Genomic DNA, 17,385 nt, shown 5'->3' with positions numbered 1-17,385 from the left:
TTCCATCTGTGAACAAACTTATCTCGTGCCCTCATTGGCGTTTGTGTGTGTTGGAGGAGGGGCTCTGTAAGGAAGTGGCAGATCTTTTCCGGTTGTGTATTTTCAAATTCTAGCGCATTGGAGCTGGTTTCTCCGAAATTACCTACCCCACCTGTAAAGTAGACTTAACTGTCAGTTTTTCACACAGCATGTCACCTAAAGGGTTCTTTCAACCAAACTTAATGAAAGGCAGATGTATTTAATGTTGGCTGTCAGTTTAGCAGGATTCATTTTCTAATGACAAGCTGCACGCCTTAATCCACCTTTAATTGTCCACTGACTCTAATCGATAGCTTTGATTCAGAGACAGCTGATGCCGTGACTTGCTTCACATGTAGCTGATGTTATCTACTACTTTTATCTACTACTGTTGATTCAGTCTTTTGTCCAGAGGCCTTGCTGAATCACCAGTGCAGTGTTCCCCACAGCTGCTGCACATGATGTCCTAAACCAGTTCAGTGTTTCTCTCCTTCCTCTCCAAGGAACTGAGGGCAGCGGATGAATTATTTTAGTCTAAATGGACAATTGATGCTGCTGCTTTGAAGTATGTCGCTCAACAGTTCAGGGATTGTATTCGACCAAGTTAAACGTCTTACTGCTGCTGGTTTAACTTATACCATATCTTTACCATTTTAATATTTTTCATACAATCTGCTCACTTGCTTTCATCAATTCTTCTGTAATAAAAAAAGAAAAAGGTTTAATAACAAAACCACAATTATAGATTCACATGTTTGCAGAAGGCAATTAATCCCTTTCTTTGTCTTTTCTTTGATTTATGTCATTTCAAGTTTCAGATTTTTTAACAACATCTGTGTATTTTTCACTGTTATAGTTGGTCCTAAAACAGATGAGTGCAGGCTCCTGTTGCTTGAACTCAATCACACGTTGACTTTTGTGAGACCCTGGGAATTCAATGCTGTTGCATTATCACATACGAATTCAGTCTACTTGAACATACTGTACATGCAACAAGTTATTTGAGAAATGGCCTTATTAGATTTAAAACCACCAAAACAAGATCTTGAATGCTCATCCTTCTCATAGCTGATGACAGTAATGATTTATGAAATGTAAGGCTTTAACCTCCATGCCTCTGCATCTCATTGTTTCCCTCATGTCCTTGTTTGGTTAATAAATCACTGCGGAAGTTAACAATGCCTTCTGCATTTCAGCACCACAGAAATGAGTCTCGCCCATTTTGGGGGCTCGAAATGGGACTAAGACTCCCGCTGCTGCTTGTGTTGGAAATAGCTCATCAGAGAAAAAACTTTCATGAGGAGAAAACAATGCTTTCAGAGGAGCTCTTGAGGTTATTCTGACATTAAAAAGAAAAACTCAGCATATTGGTTTTCTTGTTGTGAGTTGAACAGTAAGTGTGCATTGAGTGAACCCAGACAATGCCAAAAGATTTGGGAGAAACAAGGAGGTGAATATAGGGGGAGGGTTACAATCATATAGAGGCTGCTGTGTAATAGAGTGGCTCCCATGACTTCCTCTGGCAACCTTTAACAGTCTGCAGCTGTGTTTCTCACAGAGGCATTACCAACCTTACTCTCCTTTAAGGCACAGAAAGAAAAAAACAGACGCCACTGTCATCCACTGCCAAACCACATATGTCAAAAATAAGTATGACACAAGTGAAAGGCAAGGAGAAAAATAGACAAGTGTCGGGAGAGGGAGAGACAAATGAGGGAAAAATCTGTGAATATGACAAAACAGGATTAATGTCCTTGTTGCATTCATCTGACCAGATGTGCAGCGGCTAACACGCATTTAGCCTCTGAGCTGAAATGTGGATTCTAGTTGAAACACACATTTTGTTTTAACAATGAAATGTACAAATGAAAGCAGGAGCTCTCTGGTTTCTTTAACAGGGTTACACTATCTGATAAGTCATCTTAACTTAGGTGGACACAAAATGCAGACACACACACCAACACATACATAAAACTGCACATTATTTAATTTCAATTAGTCTTAACTGTCTTAAACATAATGTTTGTACAGCCTTTAAAACATTATGAATAAGATCAGTAGTTGTGACTTCATATAGAGCAGGATTTTAACATGTTAATAATTAATATGGTCATTTACTTTGTTGATTGATGGCACATGGGATCCAAAGGTAACCTCATATATACTTATGACAATGTTTCACCACATCCAGTAGCTCTATCCTGTTTGTTGCTGTGTGTTCAGAACAAACACATTACATAAACAAATCACTGACAGCTTATCAGCAATATATTTACCTTGAGCTTTTGAAAATGTTATTATGAACACAAAAACAAAGTAAGCATGAATGAATGGTGTCCAACTAGGTCTGTCTGAATCAGGGGCGGACTGGGAGGAAAAAGTGGCCCGGGGATTAATTGACAGACAGGCCCACTTAAAGCGCGGCATGTATCGGCCGGCCGGCGACGAAAGTATGTTACTTAAAGGGGACCTATCATGCAAAATGCACTTTTCTACGTCTTTTATACATGAATATGTGTCCCCGGTGTTCCAGGTGTCAGAAAACACAACCCTCTCATATTTTCCTCCATACCCAAATCTCTTAAAAAGGGGCTGCAACGGATCTGATACAGACTGATCCAGATTTGAACACTTCTATGACGTCACAGAAGTGGCGCTACGGCTATTGGGCCAACTCCACCAATCAGGAGGAGACAGCCACGGACATTGCCGTTTGAAAGCGCTTGAGACGCTGTAGTACATATGCCAGGCCTTTAAATGGTGCTGTTCTCACAGAATCAGCCCATGAAAAGACAGTGTTACATTGAGCGAAATGAAGAATGGCTAAAATGCATGATCTGTTTGGTATTTTGAAAAATAAAAAGTATAAATATGCCTTATATAGGTATAGTCCTACACTATATTATTCAAATATAGCATGATAGGTCCACTTTAACAAAAAAACCTATGCATTTAATGTTATTTTGGACCATTATTCATATAGTAATCACATTACCTGAGCCCTTGAGTTGCCTAGAGCAAAATAGTTACAGCATATATTTATTCATTTGAATGTAAACAGATCATTGATGCAATAACATTTGGACCCAATTTGCCTGACTTGACGCATGGAATGAAACATGGGCGNATTGGCCTGCAAATTCCCCTGACCTGAACCCCATAGAGAATATGTGGGGTATTGTGAAGAAGAAGCTGAAAGACACCAGACCCAACAATGCTAATGAGCTAAAGGCCGCTATTGAAGCATCCTGGGCATCCATAACACCTCAGCAATGCCACAGGCTGATTGCCTCCATGCCACGCCGCATTGATGCAGTAATCCGTGCAAAAGGATTCCCAACCAAGTACTGAGTGCATTAATGGACATTTTCAAATGTTTGATTGTGTTTTGCTGTTATAAATCTTTTTTTTTACTTGGTCTGAGGAACTATTCTAATTTTTTGAAATAGGATTTTTGAGTTTTCTTAAGCTGTATGCCATAATCAGCAATATTAAAATAATAAAAGCCTTGCAATATTTCAGTTGATTTGTAATGAATCCAGAATGTATGACATTTTTGTTTTTTTAATTGCATTACAGAAAATAAAGAACTTTATCACAATATTCTAATTTTCTGAGACAGTCCTGTACATTGTATTTATCGAAAAAAGTGAAAAGTAAAGCAGCATGTTAATCGGTCCTGCTCTAAAACAGAAAAGATAAATGTTCTCATAAGAACCAGCATGCAAATCAAAAAGGAGGATTGTATCCATTGGAAAGGCAGCTTCAAGTAACCTTTGCAGAGCAGAGAGAAGCATAACGAATTAACGAATCTTTTTGCACTGCACTTACTCTTATCAATCTGTGATTAAAGTTATCACAAAGCAACAAAATGTAGCCGATTCTGTGGCTAAACTGTGGACACTAGGGAACAGATTTGGAGCTGAATGTGAAATAGAAGAATAGATTTGGAATAACTATTGAAAAAAAGAGTGTGGAGAACACCACAGAGCATTTGTCCCGACCTGGCGTTGATATCGTCCCCTGAGAGCCCCTCCCTGCCTTATTGCAGTGACTCATTTCCCTGAAAAGGAAATGGCTCTCAGGCTTGCAGACTCACAGCGTCTGTAAATGCTTCAGACCACTGCAGTAGCTCCCCTTATGGGACATAAGGGTGTGACTGACCATACGCCAGCTTCAATCAGGAGGAAAAGCTATTCTTTGTGTTCCGCAGGAAAAAGTATGGATTGTATACAGAGGCTTTTACAAAGGCTGTGTATCGAGAACGGGAACAATGCTCATATAAGCACAAGCTTCCCTGAAGGACATTTGTTAGTCAAAGTGGATTATGAGAGGAGGGAGTGTGTCACTTTTTATGGGAAGTGACACACACAATAATCCTGTCACTCAATGCTTTATTTCTACAATATTGACTGATCTTAATTAAAAATGAACTTTAGAAATATAGAACTAAAGCAAATATTTGACAGCTTGAAAACAGTTAGATGACAATGTTTTCTGTGTCTCTGTGCCAGAGCACTTTTTACAACTGACTTTTCTTACATTCTTGCGAATAATTAATTATTTTCAAAAATTTATTGAGAAGAATAATAAGACGGGAAGAAGGGGGAAACAGCAAGCATGACTTTGGATTTTGTTATCCAAATATAACAAACCACCAGCAACTCCAAAGCTCACTAATAAATATATTTAGAAAAAAGTAATGTGAAATCTTGCTCGATTGATTCCTACAAAAATATATATAAAAAGTGTGAAGGAATATTTTGCCAGTGTCAGTGCCCTCTTTGAGTAATTCTTAGTGCTAAGCTAAGGGTTCAAAGTTACAGCCATAAGAACAGCATCTTAATTTGATTATTTTACTCAACAGCTTAAAAGAGGCAATGTTACAAACAGAGACAGAATATCTGGTAATGTTTTGTTGTGACCACGACTGTATATATAGGTTTTGACGTAATAGTTGGAGAGAAGTCTGCAAACCTTCTTTCTGATGACTCCTGATGCCAAACCCAAAAATAACTTTCCTTTTGAGAAGCAAAATATCCTAAAATAGACATTTTTACAAAACAGCACGTCACTGTCGGGATCAAGTTACATTTAACCCATAATAATCTCCACTTTTCTGGAATAGAACAATTAGTCTCAGTATTTCTTTTAACAACAGATGACGCACTGACGCTTGCTGCTGACTCAAGCCCATGTGAACTTGGCTGCTGAAGCTTCATAAGTGCAACACACTGCAGCTAAAGCACACAGTAAGTGAGGCTGGAGGGAACAGGAAAGCAGAGATTATTGAGCGCTGCTGTTACGTCTGCACAGAACAGACCAAGGCTTTGTACACTGGCAACTGCACTCTCATCTGCATCATATACACAGCATGGGGAGGAAGGAGAAAGAAGAAAGTGTAAAAATACATGGGAATAAAATGTGGCAAGAGAAGGCAAAAGAGAAGGGGACTGGAAAAGTATTACTCCAAGTCATTTTAAGTCCAGACCTAATAATAGTTATTTATATTTTCTGGTAATCTAGCATGGCCTGGTTACTCCAGACAGTTGGCGGGAGTTACATTTTTCTCAATAAAACTGTAAGGAGTGAAAGTGGTGGGAGAGAAAAATCCTCCTAAACCAACCAAAGGGCAGTTCAGGAAACTGAGGAGAGGAGAGACGTTTAAGAAAAGTATAAAGTAATGAGAAGAATACATTTACTATGAATCAACCTGAGCCCCTTTACAATTGTCTTTCATAACCAAATAATTATATATGAGGTTTTTTTTTTTGTGTGACACTAGGGACGGCAAAGTTGATCATCCTGCGATTTGGTCCATGATGAAATATCTCAGCTACTGTGTAAAGATTTTTTTGTACATTCATGATCACCAGAAGAAGAATCCATACTGAATTCCTATAGCATCACCGCAGGTCAAAGTTAAAAAACGCTTGCACGGTCGTACTCTTGTCTTCTGCACATTTTGAAAACTAACCATAAGCATGTTAGCATTGTCATTTCGAAAATGTTAGCATGAATAATGCTAACATAAATCTCAAAGTAAAGCTATGTCTAAGTACAACTTCAGATACATAATTCTCAAGAAAACCGTCAACATTAAGTATTGTTAATCTATAATGATACTTGACACTCGATTTGTTTGAATGCCTTATATTCCTTTAAAATGGCCACCAGGCTTAAACTTAAAAAGCTGTATCTCTCAGGCTGAGTATAAAAACATTACAGTTTCGAAGGAGAGGGAAACAAGTGAAACGATAGAAGAAGTTTTTTGTAAGAGATGATTACATTTAATTTCCTAATAAACAAAACCAATGTGGCCACATTAAGCACAACAGTCCTATAGTGAGCCTACTTACACTCTTCACTCTCCACAGCAGCGTAGTTTCCTGCTTCCTTGAAAGTGATATTTCCCAGGTGCAGGACTCCGGCCACAATCTGAAGCACCATGGAGTTGTTCTCCGATGAGATGCCAATCACATCCATTGCATGCTGGGAAAAGCAAAAGGAAAATATCATGCTAAATTAGGTCTTCAGTGTGGGTTTACTCGCTCCCCTGGCACCTAGCTCATGTCCTCTAATTACTCCTGTTGCGGTCTCACTGGTAAACAAAACCAGGAGGAGATCATTGGAAAAGAAAACAAAAGAGAACTGGTAGGGAGAGGGAGGAATGTTAAAAGAAGGAGTCACATGAACGCTGGTATGAGAATAATAGACACTCACAACACCACTGAAGGTGTTAAATTATTGCCAGAAGGGACCGTACCGTGGTCTCCTGGAAGTCACTCTTGTCGTTGATGTCGTCCACTTTGTAGGAACCGGACTGATTGAGGTAAGTGTAGTAATCTAAGCTTGTGATTCCCAGGGTGCCCTTCTGCTCTGCAGTGGCTCCTTCTATCAACTGTAAAGCATAAACAAATAGAGTATTGAGGGCAGATTGTGCACAAAGTCTGTTTGTATTATCATTTTAATACTTTTTCAGGCTTTTATTTATACACTGTGCTCCACTTTTCATGTGAAGAAAACTGTACTAGTAAAAATTAACCATCTCTTCCCTGGACCAATTCCCAGTGAAAACAGATTGACCCTGTTGCTGCAGCCAAATGGCACGTCTAACCCAACGTGTCCTCAAATCCCCTCGCAGACCCTCTTCACGAGCCATATGTGTCCGCAGCACAAATAATAAGCCTCACCTGGTAGAATATATGGAAACTCCTCTCTCCAGGATTCCTCATGACGACACGTGACTTCTCCAGGAGAAAGTTGGAGATTTTCCCCCCGTCTGGCTCTCCACCGGAACTGAACTGGATCTCAAAGTATTTCCCCTGATGGATCAAAGCATGTTTTTATTTTTCCCGTATTGGAGTAGGCCGCAATAAAACTCAAAGCCAGAGCTATAAGGTCTGAAATACTGGCACCTGGCTGTTATACGGTTGATAGTTGTGTGTGTGTGTGTCTGTGTGTGTGTGTGTGTGTGTGTGTGTGTGTGTGTGTGTGTGTGTGTGTGTGTGTGTGTGTATAAAAATCCGATCCTTTCTTTTTGTCTCGCTCTCTTCTCCAGGCAAGCCTGTAATATAATATCTGTTCCAGGCCTAATAGTGAACAGACACACTATTTATTGAAAGACAGTACTTTAGGAGCTGTGATTTAAGGCCAGGAGTGCCAAACCAAAGTAATTTCTACAAAATTGGATCTGAAAACATCACGACTACTGAGACAATGCTGCATTGTATGCTAATCTGAACACTTAAATGTCCTTAAATGAGCTTTGCCTTTTCCAATGTTCAGCCCTTATTGACCCAGATCCTTTGTAAGCAGGGCAGGATGTAACTCAGTGGCTCTGCATGCATGTTTTTCGGTAAAATATGTCCTTACAGCACAGCACTGGTTAACCAGGACACACATGAGGTTTGCTTCCCCATGCACTTAAACAGGAAAGCCGTTACTGCAAATCTTTATTTTCAAAAGTCTCCGCTTAGACCCAAAGGTGCGCCACAAAAAAGTTGAGTCCTCAAATTATTCTGGGGTAAGTACTACCTACTGCATGTATTTATCTCTGAGCAACACAGTTTAGGATATTCAGGCAGTGGGTGATTCCAATTTTGTGTTTGTTTCCCAGAGTTGACCTCACATACACTGCAAATCCGGTTTGGCACATACACATGCAAAATAGGGAGGCTGACCTTTTTATGTTGCCTGTTAACACTCTTTGAAATGGATATCCATATGCTTTTTTTGGTTAATACCAACCAGTTATGAATTGAGCTGAAATGCAAGGCATTCTGACTTACAAAAAGTGGAAAAACTCAGGAATAAAAGCCTTACAAATCTGCTGGAGTTGTTGTTCCTCACGGTCTTGGCGTTGCCGAAGGCCTCTAGCAACGGGTTGGACTGCAGGATGATGTCTTTGACATGCTGCAAGGAAACAGAAGCAAAAAGCCTTTAGCTACATCACAGACAGCAGGTAGGGATACCATACACGCGCACGTGCACACGTGCGCGTGTACACACACACACACACACACACACACACACACACACACACACACACACACACACACACACACACACACACACACAATGTTTCCTGTGAGCCATATGTACGTCAGAAACACATGAGCTTTAAAACGGTCCAGCAGACAGAGCTATTCCGACTTCCTTTATTGTACACAGAAGTTGAATGGAAGTTATTTCTTGGAATTGTTTGCATTTCTAAATGTAGTCCTGTATGAAAGGAAAAAATAAGCACTGCCCTTGGGAGTTTATTTATGGAGAACTATACGGTTATTAATTTACCAATTCATCATATTTTACTTCTCCAAAGCAGAAGAGTGTCATCCAACACTAGTTTGACAAAATGTGTACTTGATTTATTTGTGGAGCTTCCGAACAAACTGAATCCTAGGGATATCATCTCAAAGTGAAGACACATTTTGAATATGGTGTCCATATGTCTATAAAACAGTCCCATTTGAATTAATTATCATTATTGATAGATATGATTAGCTTTTGTGATGATGACAATGCTCAGACAGATGAACATACATGTTGCTGACAGGAAGTTTTTATCTATTCAAAAGTATTCTTGCACTCACACCCACACACACCATAAACAGGTTGCATAAGAATGCACGTGATGAACTAAGCATACCGCACAATATGTACAAAATGTGAAAGAGAAATGATGCTGAACAGGAGCTGGAAGAGGTCGAGACATACATGTGTGTGTGTGTGTGTGTGTGTGTGTGTGTGTGTGTGTGTGTGTGTGTGTGTGTGTGTGTGTGTGTGTGTGTGTGTGTGTGTGTGTGTGTGGGTTTGTTTTAGTGTGTGTGTGCGTGTATGCTGTAAAGGCCACATTTGTTTAAACAAACAACATCAAGACAGTTATTTTCATAACTAGGGTTAGGGTATACATTTACACTAACTGGCATCATGGGACTTAGTCAGTCTGTCAGCTCGACGGATACATTTAAAGCCTGAGGATGACTTCTTATGTCCCTTGGTGGAAGAAGCTCTGAGTGGATTAAATATAAAAATCCCAGTGCCATCATCTTGCAGGCATTTCCTCATCAAACTTTAGATCTTTATCGAGCTTAGGAACAGGACATCTGCTGGTTAGAGGGACTGCCAGATGGCTGAAGGGGGTTGGGAGAATAAGAGGCTGCTGATGGGCTGATAATGGGGAATAAAGAGGAGATCTGGCTCTAAGGAGAGGAATGAGTGCAGGAATGAAGCTGCAACAGGTTGTTTGTTTTCATTCAAGTCAGCAGTGGTGTTAAGGACTTGGCTCAATTTGTGAATGACTCGTTAAGTTGGCCCGGGCAAAAAAAAGATAAAAGATGATTATGATATGTATATAGAAGGTTACCTTTTAATTTGAAAATGCTACATATGAATTTCCTCTTTGTCACAAATATATGTTAACACTAGTTATAATGATAGAAGAGGCATCTGTGCATTCCAACCTTTTCCAAAAGAAAAAACCATATCAAGTGAATATTAAAGAGAAGATGCTTTTCCCAGGATTGTACTTTTTATTCTTGTGAGGTCTTTATACTTAATTTTTATGAGATTTAAATATTTTCATTTGAATATTATTTCAGAACATAACATTGAGCATCAATAATGACAATCATAAACTCCTTTAAATAAATGTAGTCCTGCCAAGTTGTCATTTCATCTAGACTCCTCAATGTCTCTATTACATACTGTCCTCAAAGACAAGCAGCAGCTCACCTGTACTTTGGGTCCGCCCCCTGACACTTTGGAGATGTAGCCCATGATATATTTGGCTGCCACGGTCTTCCCTGCACCGCTCTCTCCGCTGAAAAACACATTTAAGCACATGTTTTCACGTACAGTACATGCAATCCAAGCTTTTAAAGTCACATTTAAATCCACCCAATGAAAAAACTGATAGCATGTGACACCTGACTTTATGCTCAAACGTTACGTTTATAGATCCAGGGGCGGACTGGCCATTGGGAATACCGGGAGTTTTCCCGGTGGGCCGGTGCTGTGCGTGGGCCGGAGGGCCTAAAATAACTTTTTTTTTTTCTTTGCCTAAATCCTACCGGCCCACATTTGTAAGTGTTCCGGCCACTCCCTTTTTTTTTTTTTTTTTGCTTACCTAAATCCTACCGGCCCACATTTGTAAGTGTTCCGGCCACTCCCTGGAGGGGTGTTTGATAGGCTATCTATGTTCTATCTATTAGATAGTTTCACTTTCACACATCAGGCCCGTAGCAGCTGTCACTGCAGTGAACGATCAGGAGTGAGTGACTGAGAGACCTAGCTGGCAGTTGCTTACAGATGGATAAACAAGTAGGATAGAAAAGGGGGAAGTGACGTCTGACTCAGAGGTCGTGCGGCTGTGGAGAAGAACATGTTGCCCACATTCTGTTACTGAGATTAGGCTAGTTAGCGAGCAGGTTTATTGTTTTGGGTGCAGTCACTTTTGCCTCCACTTGCTGTTCAAATAAATGTTGAAAGAAAAAGTAAATCTGTTTACAATTCTGTTTCATATGGGTGTTGAGAGATGTATCCATAGATTTAGTCCCTAATTTTGCTCTCAAAGTGCACCAGATTGATGCATTTAACTTCAACATTTCAAAACAAATCTTCCTGGGGGAGCATGCCCCCGGGTCCCCCTAGAGGAGGTGAGGTCCACCACCTGCCCACACCCCCTGTTAAATTGTCTCACCCACATTGAGGATGCTTCCTACGCCCATGTTTCATTCCATGCGTCAAGTCAGGCAAATTGGGTCCAAATGTTATTGCATCAATGATCTGTTTACATTCAAATGAATAAATATATGCTGTAACTATTTTGCTCTAGGCAACTCAAGGGCTCAGGTAATGTGATTACTATATGAATAATGGTCCAAAACAACATAAAATGCATAGGGTTTTTTGTTAAGTAACATACTTTCGTCGCCGGCCGGCCGATACATGCCGCGCATTAAGTGGGCCTGTCTGTCAATTAATCCCCGGGCCACTTTTTCCCCCTGGATCCCAATGGGGGACATTTTTGTGTTGCAGCAGCATAAAAAGACATAGCATTGTACAATAAAAATTTAAAAGACTAGATATATATATATATATATAATGTATAGATATAGAACAAATAAATAGATCATCGTCAGCGCTCACAAAAAGGTTTCAAGATTCAATGCTTTATTTTCATGTGCACAGTAGCGACAGTGTAGGTATGGCAATGAAAAACTCAAGTCACAGCTTAGGCTCCTCCAACAGTGCAACATGAATATATACAGGACATAGAACANTGCATGCTACAGCGCATAACATACATTGTATTTATCAAAAAAAGTGAAAAACATTTATCTTTTCTGTTTTAGAGCAGGACCGATTAACATGCTGCTTTACTTTTCACTTTTTTTGATAAATACAATGTATGTTATGCGCTGTAGCATGCAGTTATTCCACTTTGTAAGTGTTTGGTTAACAGAGCAGTCTGACAAAGAAGACAAATACGGTCAGCATAATTCTCATCTTTATCTATTTACACGTTTATTTATACTCTGTGTCTTCTATGTCTTTGAACAGTTCTAGCCTTTCCTGCGTTTCTGCTTGGAATTGACCAGAACCGTCTAAAGGAGAAACTGACGAGCAGGAAGATGGACAGCAAGTGGGGAAACGCAATTGAGTCCATCGACGTGACGCTGAACGTGGAGCAGGCGTGCTACACACGGGACGCCCTGTCTAAAGCTCTGCATTCACGGGTCTTTGACTTCCTGGTCGAGGTATGATTGCATTATTGAACGGTTTTAGAGTGTCCTTATGTCACAATGCTTTGATCACCTATAATAAAGCTTTATTTTAATACTACAAACCTTTTATTTGCAGTCCATCAACAAAGCCATGGTGAAAGATCATAAGGACTTTAACATCGGAGTGTTGGACATTTACGGATTTGAAATCTTCCAGGTAAGTGTTTTGGGCCTTTTTGCGGTCTGGCACATGATAAGTGGAATTTAAACGTGCAGCAACACATAAATTAGATGAACAGGTATTAACTTTGAGCATTTGAACAGATTAAACACAGAGGATAAGACTAACCTATAAAGTATTTGGATTAAGGTCTATCTCCTGATTGAGACAGCAGACCTCCTCATGCTTTTCTAATCTGATTACTGGTTTGTTTGCTTAACGAGAAGACCTGGACTTGTGTATAGGATCAGACTAACTGAACGGAAGTGTTTTTGTATTGTTGTTATAATAAAAGCTCTGGATTCCTATTATCCAGTACAGGTACTTAAAAGACACCTGTACTCATACTCAGTTAAATTATTCTCAATGTTATTAACTGTGTCGTCTCCTCCTCAGAAAAATGGCTTTGAACAGTTCTGCATCAACTTTGTGAATGAGAAACTGCAGCAGATATTCATCGAGCTGACACTGAAGGCCGAGCAGGTGAACTTCCTCCACATTGTTTTTTATTACTGCCTCATTAAATGTTTTATATTCCGACTCTAAACTCTGCTAATGTCTCTTTTTGTAGGAGGAGTACGTGCAGGAGGGCATCAAATGGACTCAGATTGAGTACTTCAATAACAAGATCGTCTGTGATCTCATCGAGAGCAAAGTGAATACAACATTATATATATTTATATATTTTTGTATAGATCTTTTAAGATGAATTGGTTAATCAAGACCAAGATTGTAGAGAAACCTTATTATATAAATAGTTATAAATTGCAGTTTCTGATCATTGATACGTACACAAACCACATTTTCAATCACTTACAAATCAACATTTAAAGATTTGATAGTGAGTAGTCTCTTTAAATAACAAACGGGACTAAATATTCCCCTTTTTTTAGAGTTAATAAACAAGATGTTATTGATATGTTGTTTAGGTGAAAACAACACAACAAAATACAATCACTAAAAAATTGAATACGAACTTAAATAGTGAACATTTGTCAGTTTTATTGGCCTCACATTGTAAACTGAATTGAAAGGGCCTGCTAGTTTGGTGCCATGATTTATCTGTCCCACTGAGAGGTTTAATCCATGAAATTTACAACAAGGGCTTTAAAACAAGCCTCCATGTGAGAGGAGTCGGGAGTCTGTATCAGTGCCTGACACTTCAGCTCTTTACACCAGACCCACTTTAATCCAGTGACAACTTTACATGTGTACTTTACCAGAGGCCTGTGTTCACTGAGTTAGTGACACGGTGGCCACTGTGCAAACTGAGGGCCATTGATCAACTGAGGACATAATGGAGCCAAGTAGGGCAGTGAGAGAGAGAGCTGCTCCACTGTTATACATTGACAGCCTTTATAGCTTTCACATCTCCTTTATGTGTTATCATGACGCATCTCATATGAAGATTTCAAGATCATTCGAAGATTTCGAATAATCAATGGTTTGGTCATACAATTAAAAATAATTAAAATTACAATTTCCAGGCGCCGTCCTTTTCATCATAAGTATTTTACGAATATGTCTATTAAATATTATAAAAAACAAAGAAACAGTAGAGTGGAGAAGCTTGAACAACTGAGCTTTTACCATTTTTTGATTGATAATTATATGTTGCTGATTTTTTGTTGTTGTAGGAAAAGATTTAAAAAAAGAAATCCAGGTTTACTACAGATAACACATACAGAGTGTTTATTTCAACAGATCGAATTAACAGATAAATAAAATTGCAAAATATAAAATCCACGCTTGCTGCTTGTTGGTGAGTTTCAGAGCCAGTGTTGATACTAATGTAAAATATTCCCCTTGTGACCCCAGAGTCCCCCTGGCATCATGTGCATCCTGGACGATGTGTGTGCCACCATGCATGCGGTGGGCGAGGGAGCGGACCAGACCATGCTGCAGAAGCTCCGAATGCAGATCAACACACATGAACACTTCAACAGCTGGAACCAGGGCTTCATCATCCACCACTACGCTGGCAAGGTCAGTCTGAGCAGGAAATATATTTTCAGGGGGGGAGGGTATGTCTGTTTGTCCACTCACCCTGACAACTCACACTACTGGTTTTTGAAAAGCAGCCCTCATAAAGGTTTGGACAAAAACATTGGTGAAATGTGGTGAAAGATTCTCTTACAAACTTGCTAGAGAAAAATGTTGATTCACAAAACAGAAAGATTACGACACTCAGTATAAGGTTTAAAGAAAACTCCATGCACTTGTCTTCGCCATCGTATAACTGTAATATGTTAAGCACACAGTCCTGACAGCAAATTCTGGAAATAGAGAGTTATTAAAATGCCATTTTTATGGTGTTGTATGATCTGTCATAAATATCAGTTAAGCAGCTGGTAATTTAATCCTGGAGCCGGTGTCGTCATCTTCGACCTTCTACTTTTTTACCATCTAAGCTAACACCACCTTTTCTCTCCTCTCTTACCAATTATGTCTGTACACTCTTATGTAACATTGTCTAACACAACTTACATGTTAACCGGCCTTATTCACCTCATACATAACAGCTCACCAGGGTTTTTTCGGCATATATTTTTGATTCTGGTGGTCTGGGCCGAGGTTGTCTCGTGTCATTCTCCAGATGTGTGAAGGCCTCAGCCTGGCACACATGCTGCAGGCTTAATGAGCCGTGCCATAAAGACTTGAGGGGCTCCCATGACCGGGCTCAAAACATTCCTCCAGTCTCCGGCTACAGTACAGCAGAAATAACACCGTTTAATTTATACACTTTTAAAACTGCTGCTGGTTTTATAAGGAAGCTTATCCTAGGGAGGTGTAAAGCTTGGATCGGCAGCCCTTCATTTTCTTCTCCCATAAAATTCAAGCCGTTAATTTCAGCCAGAATATTAGTTACAATATTTTATTTCACACAAGTGTCATCTTTCATTTAGTCTGGGGGTTTAACCTTGTCTTCTTTGATGGTTTGACTCTTCAGAAATGCCTCTGTGTCTCTCCTCCAGGTGTCCTACGATGCAGAGGGTTTCTGCGAGAGGAACCGAGACGTCCTTTTTAATGACCTCATTGAACTGATGCAGAGCAGCGAAATGTAAGTAGCTCTGCTTTGCACATTGCCCCGACATGTGGTGAGGATTCATTTTGAGTGCTCCCTTCTATTGTGATGCACATGGTTATAATTCAATACATCTGAAAGAGGGTTTCGCAGAAGTGTGCTGGCCGGGTTGTGTTGTGCCCTCTGCCCTGAGTCACGTCTGGCTGTGTTCCAGATATGTGGCTTCTAGGGTCTTCCCAGTCTGGCCTCCCAAGTGCAGTCTCTCTGCGGGACTCTATAGGGGAGTCTGATCCCCCCTGTGTTTTGGTTTCTTGGGCTTTCTTTGTGTCAAAGTAGCCATCTGTGCATGTAGCCCGCATTGTCTGTGTAACCCCTGCAGGCCTCAGACGCTCGCTCCCTTTGTGTGCACATTGTGTGAGGCACAAAAGGAGGTTATATGAAATCCTATTCAGACACGCGCTGGAAAATATATATTCATGCACTTTACAACACTTGCAGGCACACAAATATATAGTACACACACACATAGATAAAAGGCTTTGGCTAAGTCACACATAAAGGAAAAAGGAAGGAAGCAGTCTTCATTCCTTAGAGCAGCAGGAGTGAGGAGAGAAGAAAGGAGTGACCAGTATTGTCAGCTGCACGGCATTAGCAGACCTCTCTTTGTACTCACAACCTTCAGATCCTTTTCTTCTGTGAGACAGAAGTTTAAAACCAAACAAATACCAGTGTTGCAGAAAGCCAGAAAGAGGATGGAATTCAAAAAATTACTAACATGAAAATATCACACTGTGAGAATACTGTACTAATAAACATCAAAGGCGGCAACATACAGTAAGCACTTTGAAATAAATCAGATGTTTAGCAGCAGTGTGTGTCACTGTTAGGTCAGGCCTGACAGTCGCCACATTGAGCTTTGAGTTTTCAAAGGAAAAAAAACTGTCAGAGTTAAAAAAGCAGCCAAATATTCGGTGCTTGAATGACAGATGTGCGGATCACAAAAGGATCAGTGTCTATGATCATAACTTCACATCATCTTTCAGTTATCAGATAATCAAGGCAAGCCTTTTCAATGTGTAGCCTTTACATAAGTCGTTAAAAGTGTTGGTTTTACTGACTAACTGCCTAGAAAAACTACAAGATGTCATGGTTAATTTTTAATAGCTCTTGAGTGAAACATTGTTGTCATTCATTCTCAACAAGGAGTAGCTCTTTTCCATAATGAAGACACGTGCTTACACACAAGCATATGAGCCAATCAAAATGGATAAGAAATGCAAATAAATTCATGAATGGCAACAATGTGGCTCAGTTCATAGCTGCAGGGTTTTAAATGCACCTTTTTCTCAGTAAAAGCACATTCCTTTCTTTTACAGCTGTATATCTATAGTTCTATGAAAAAGGACAAATGACCTTGTCTTCAGTTTAGAGAAACCTGAGGAGATGGAAACTTCACAAATATCCTCTACATTCTGACCAGCAGCAACACGTCATAGTGTAGTCATGATGTTATAAAACACCACAGCTGTAGGGTGAATTTAGGATAAACCAAAATGTTATTAGTTGAAATCCAAATAAACCGGAACCCTCAGGAAACATAAACTCATATTGGCCCCTTTTTGAAAAAATGTTTTTGTTTTTGTTTAAGTCCTATTTCAATCAGAATGAACCAATCATGAATTCTGCCCAGCCTCAGATAATAGCTTACATTCCTCTAAGGAGAAGTGGCCTTGGTGGGATTTGCTCCACAGAGAGGTGTTTGTACAAATGCACCACAGTTTGCGAACACACACACAAACACACACACACACACACACACACACACACACACACACACACACACACACACACACACACACACACACACACACACACACTTTCAAACACAGACA

General features: G+C 39.8%; 2 protein-coding genes across 2 annotated transcripts in view; one reads left to right on the top strand and one right to left on the bottom strand.

Annotated features, from left to right (window-relative positions):
* Positions 1–6,369: 6,369 nt before the first annotated feature.
* Positions 6,370–10,365, bottom strand: LOC104960069 (unconventional myosin-Ie-like). Its single transcript, XM_010788023.1, has 5 exons — positions 10,255–10,365; positions 8,344–8,433; positions 7,212–7,343; positions 6,785–6,919; positions 6,370–6,510 (listed from the first exon to the last, which is right to left on the bottom strand). The coding sequence occupies exons 1-5, from the start codon at positions 10,363–10,365 to the stop codon at positions 6,370–6,372; spliced, it is 609 nt and encodes a 202-aa protein (XP_010786325.1).
* Positions 10,366–12,083: 1,718 nt separating this feature from the next.
* myo1ea (myosin IEa) overlaps positions 12,084–17,385 on the top strand; it is an 18,478-nt gene continuing 13,176 nt past the window's right edge. Inside the window, exons 1-6 of the mRNA XM_010788010.1 lie at positions 12,084–12,281; positions 12,385–12,465; positions 12,865–12,951; positions 13,040–13,123; positions 14,287–14,454; positions 15,444–15,529. Of these exons, the coding sequence (XP_010786312.1) occupies positions 12,156–12,281; positions 12,385–12,465; positions 12,865–12,951; positions 13,040–13,123; positions 14,287–14,454; positions 15,444–15,529 (632 nt within the window). The 5' untranslated portion in view covers positions 12,084–12,155. The remainder of the gene's footprint in view (positions 12,282–12,384; positions 12,466–12,864; positions 12,952–13,039; positions 13,124–14,286; positions 14,455–15,443; positions 15,530–17,385) is intronic.

The sequence above is a fragment of the Notothenia coriiceps genome, unplaced genomic scaffold (genome assembly GCF_000735185.1).
Source record: "Notothenia coriiceps isolate Sejong01 unplaced genomic scaffold, NC01 NC01_scaffold00031495, whole genome shotgun sequence".
NCBI lineage: Eukaryota > Metazoa > Chordata > Actinopteri > Perciformes > Nototheniidae > Notothenia > Notothenia coriiceps.
The sequence above is the reverse complement of the archived record's forward strand: the minus strand, read 5'-3'. Positions and strand labels throughout refer to the sequence as shown.

Bases quoted from the DNA above. Each gene is read 5' to 3' on its own strand.
- LOC104960069 (XM_010788023.1), bottom strand. From the start codon at position 10,365: ATGTGCTTAAATGTGTTTTTCAGCGGAGAGAGCGGTGCAGGGAAGACC. The intron at 8,434-10,254 runs GTGAGCTGCTGC...GTTTCCTTGCAG, and splicing joins GGGGCGGACCCAAAGTACAG to CATGTCAAAGACATCATCCT. The intron at 6,511-6,784 runs GTACGGTCCCTT...TGCTTTTCCCAG, and splicing joins GTGACTTCCAGGAGACCACG to CATGCAATGGATGTGATTGG.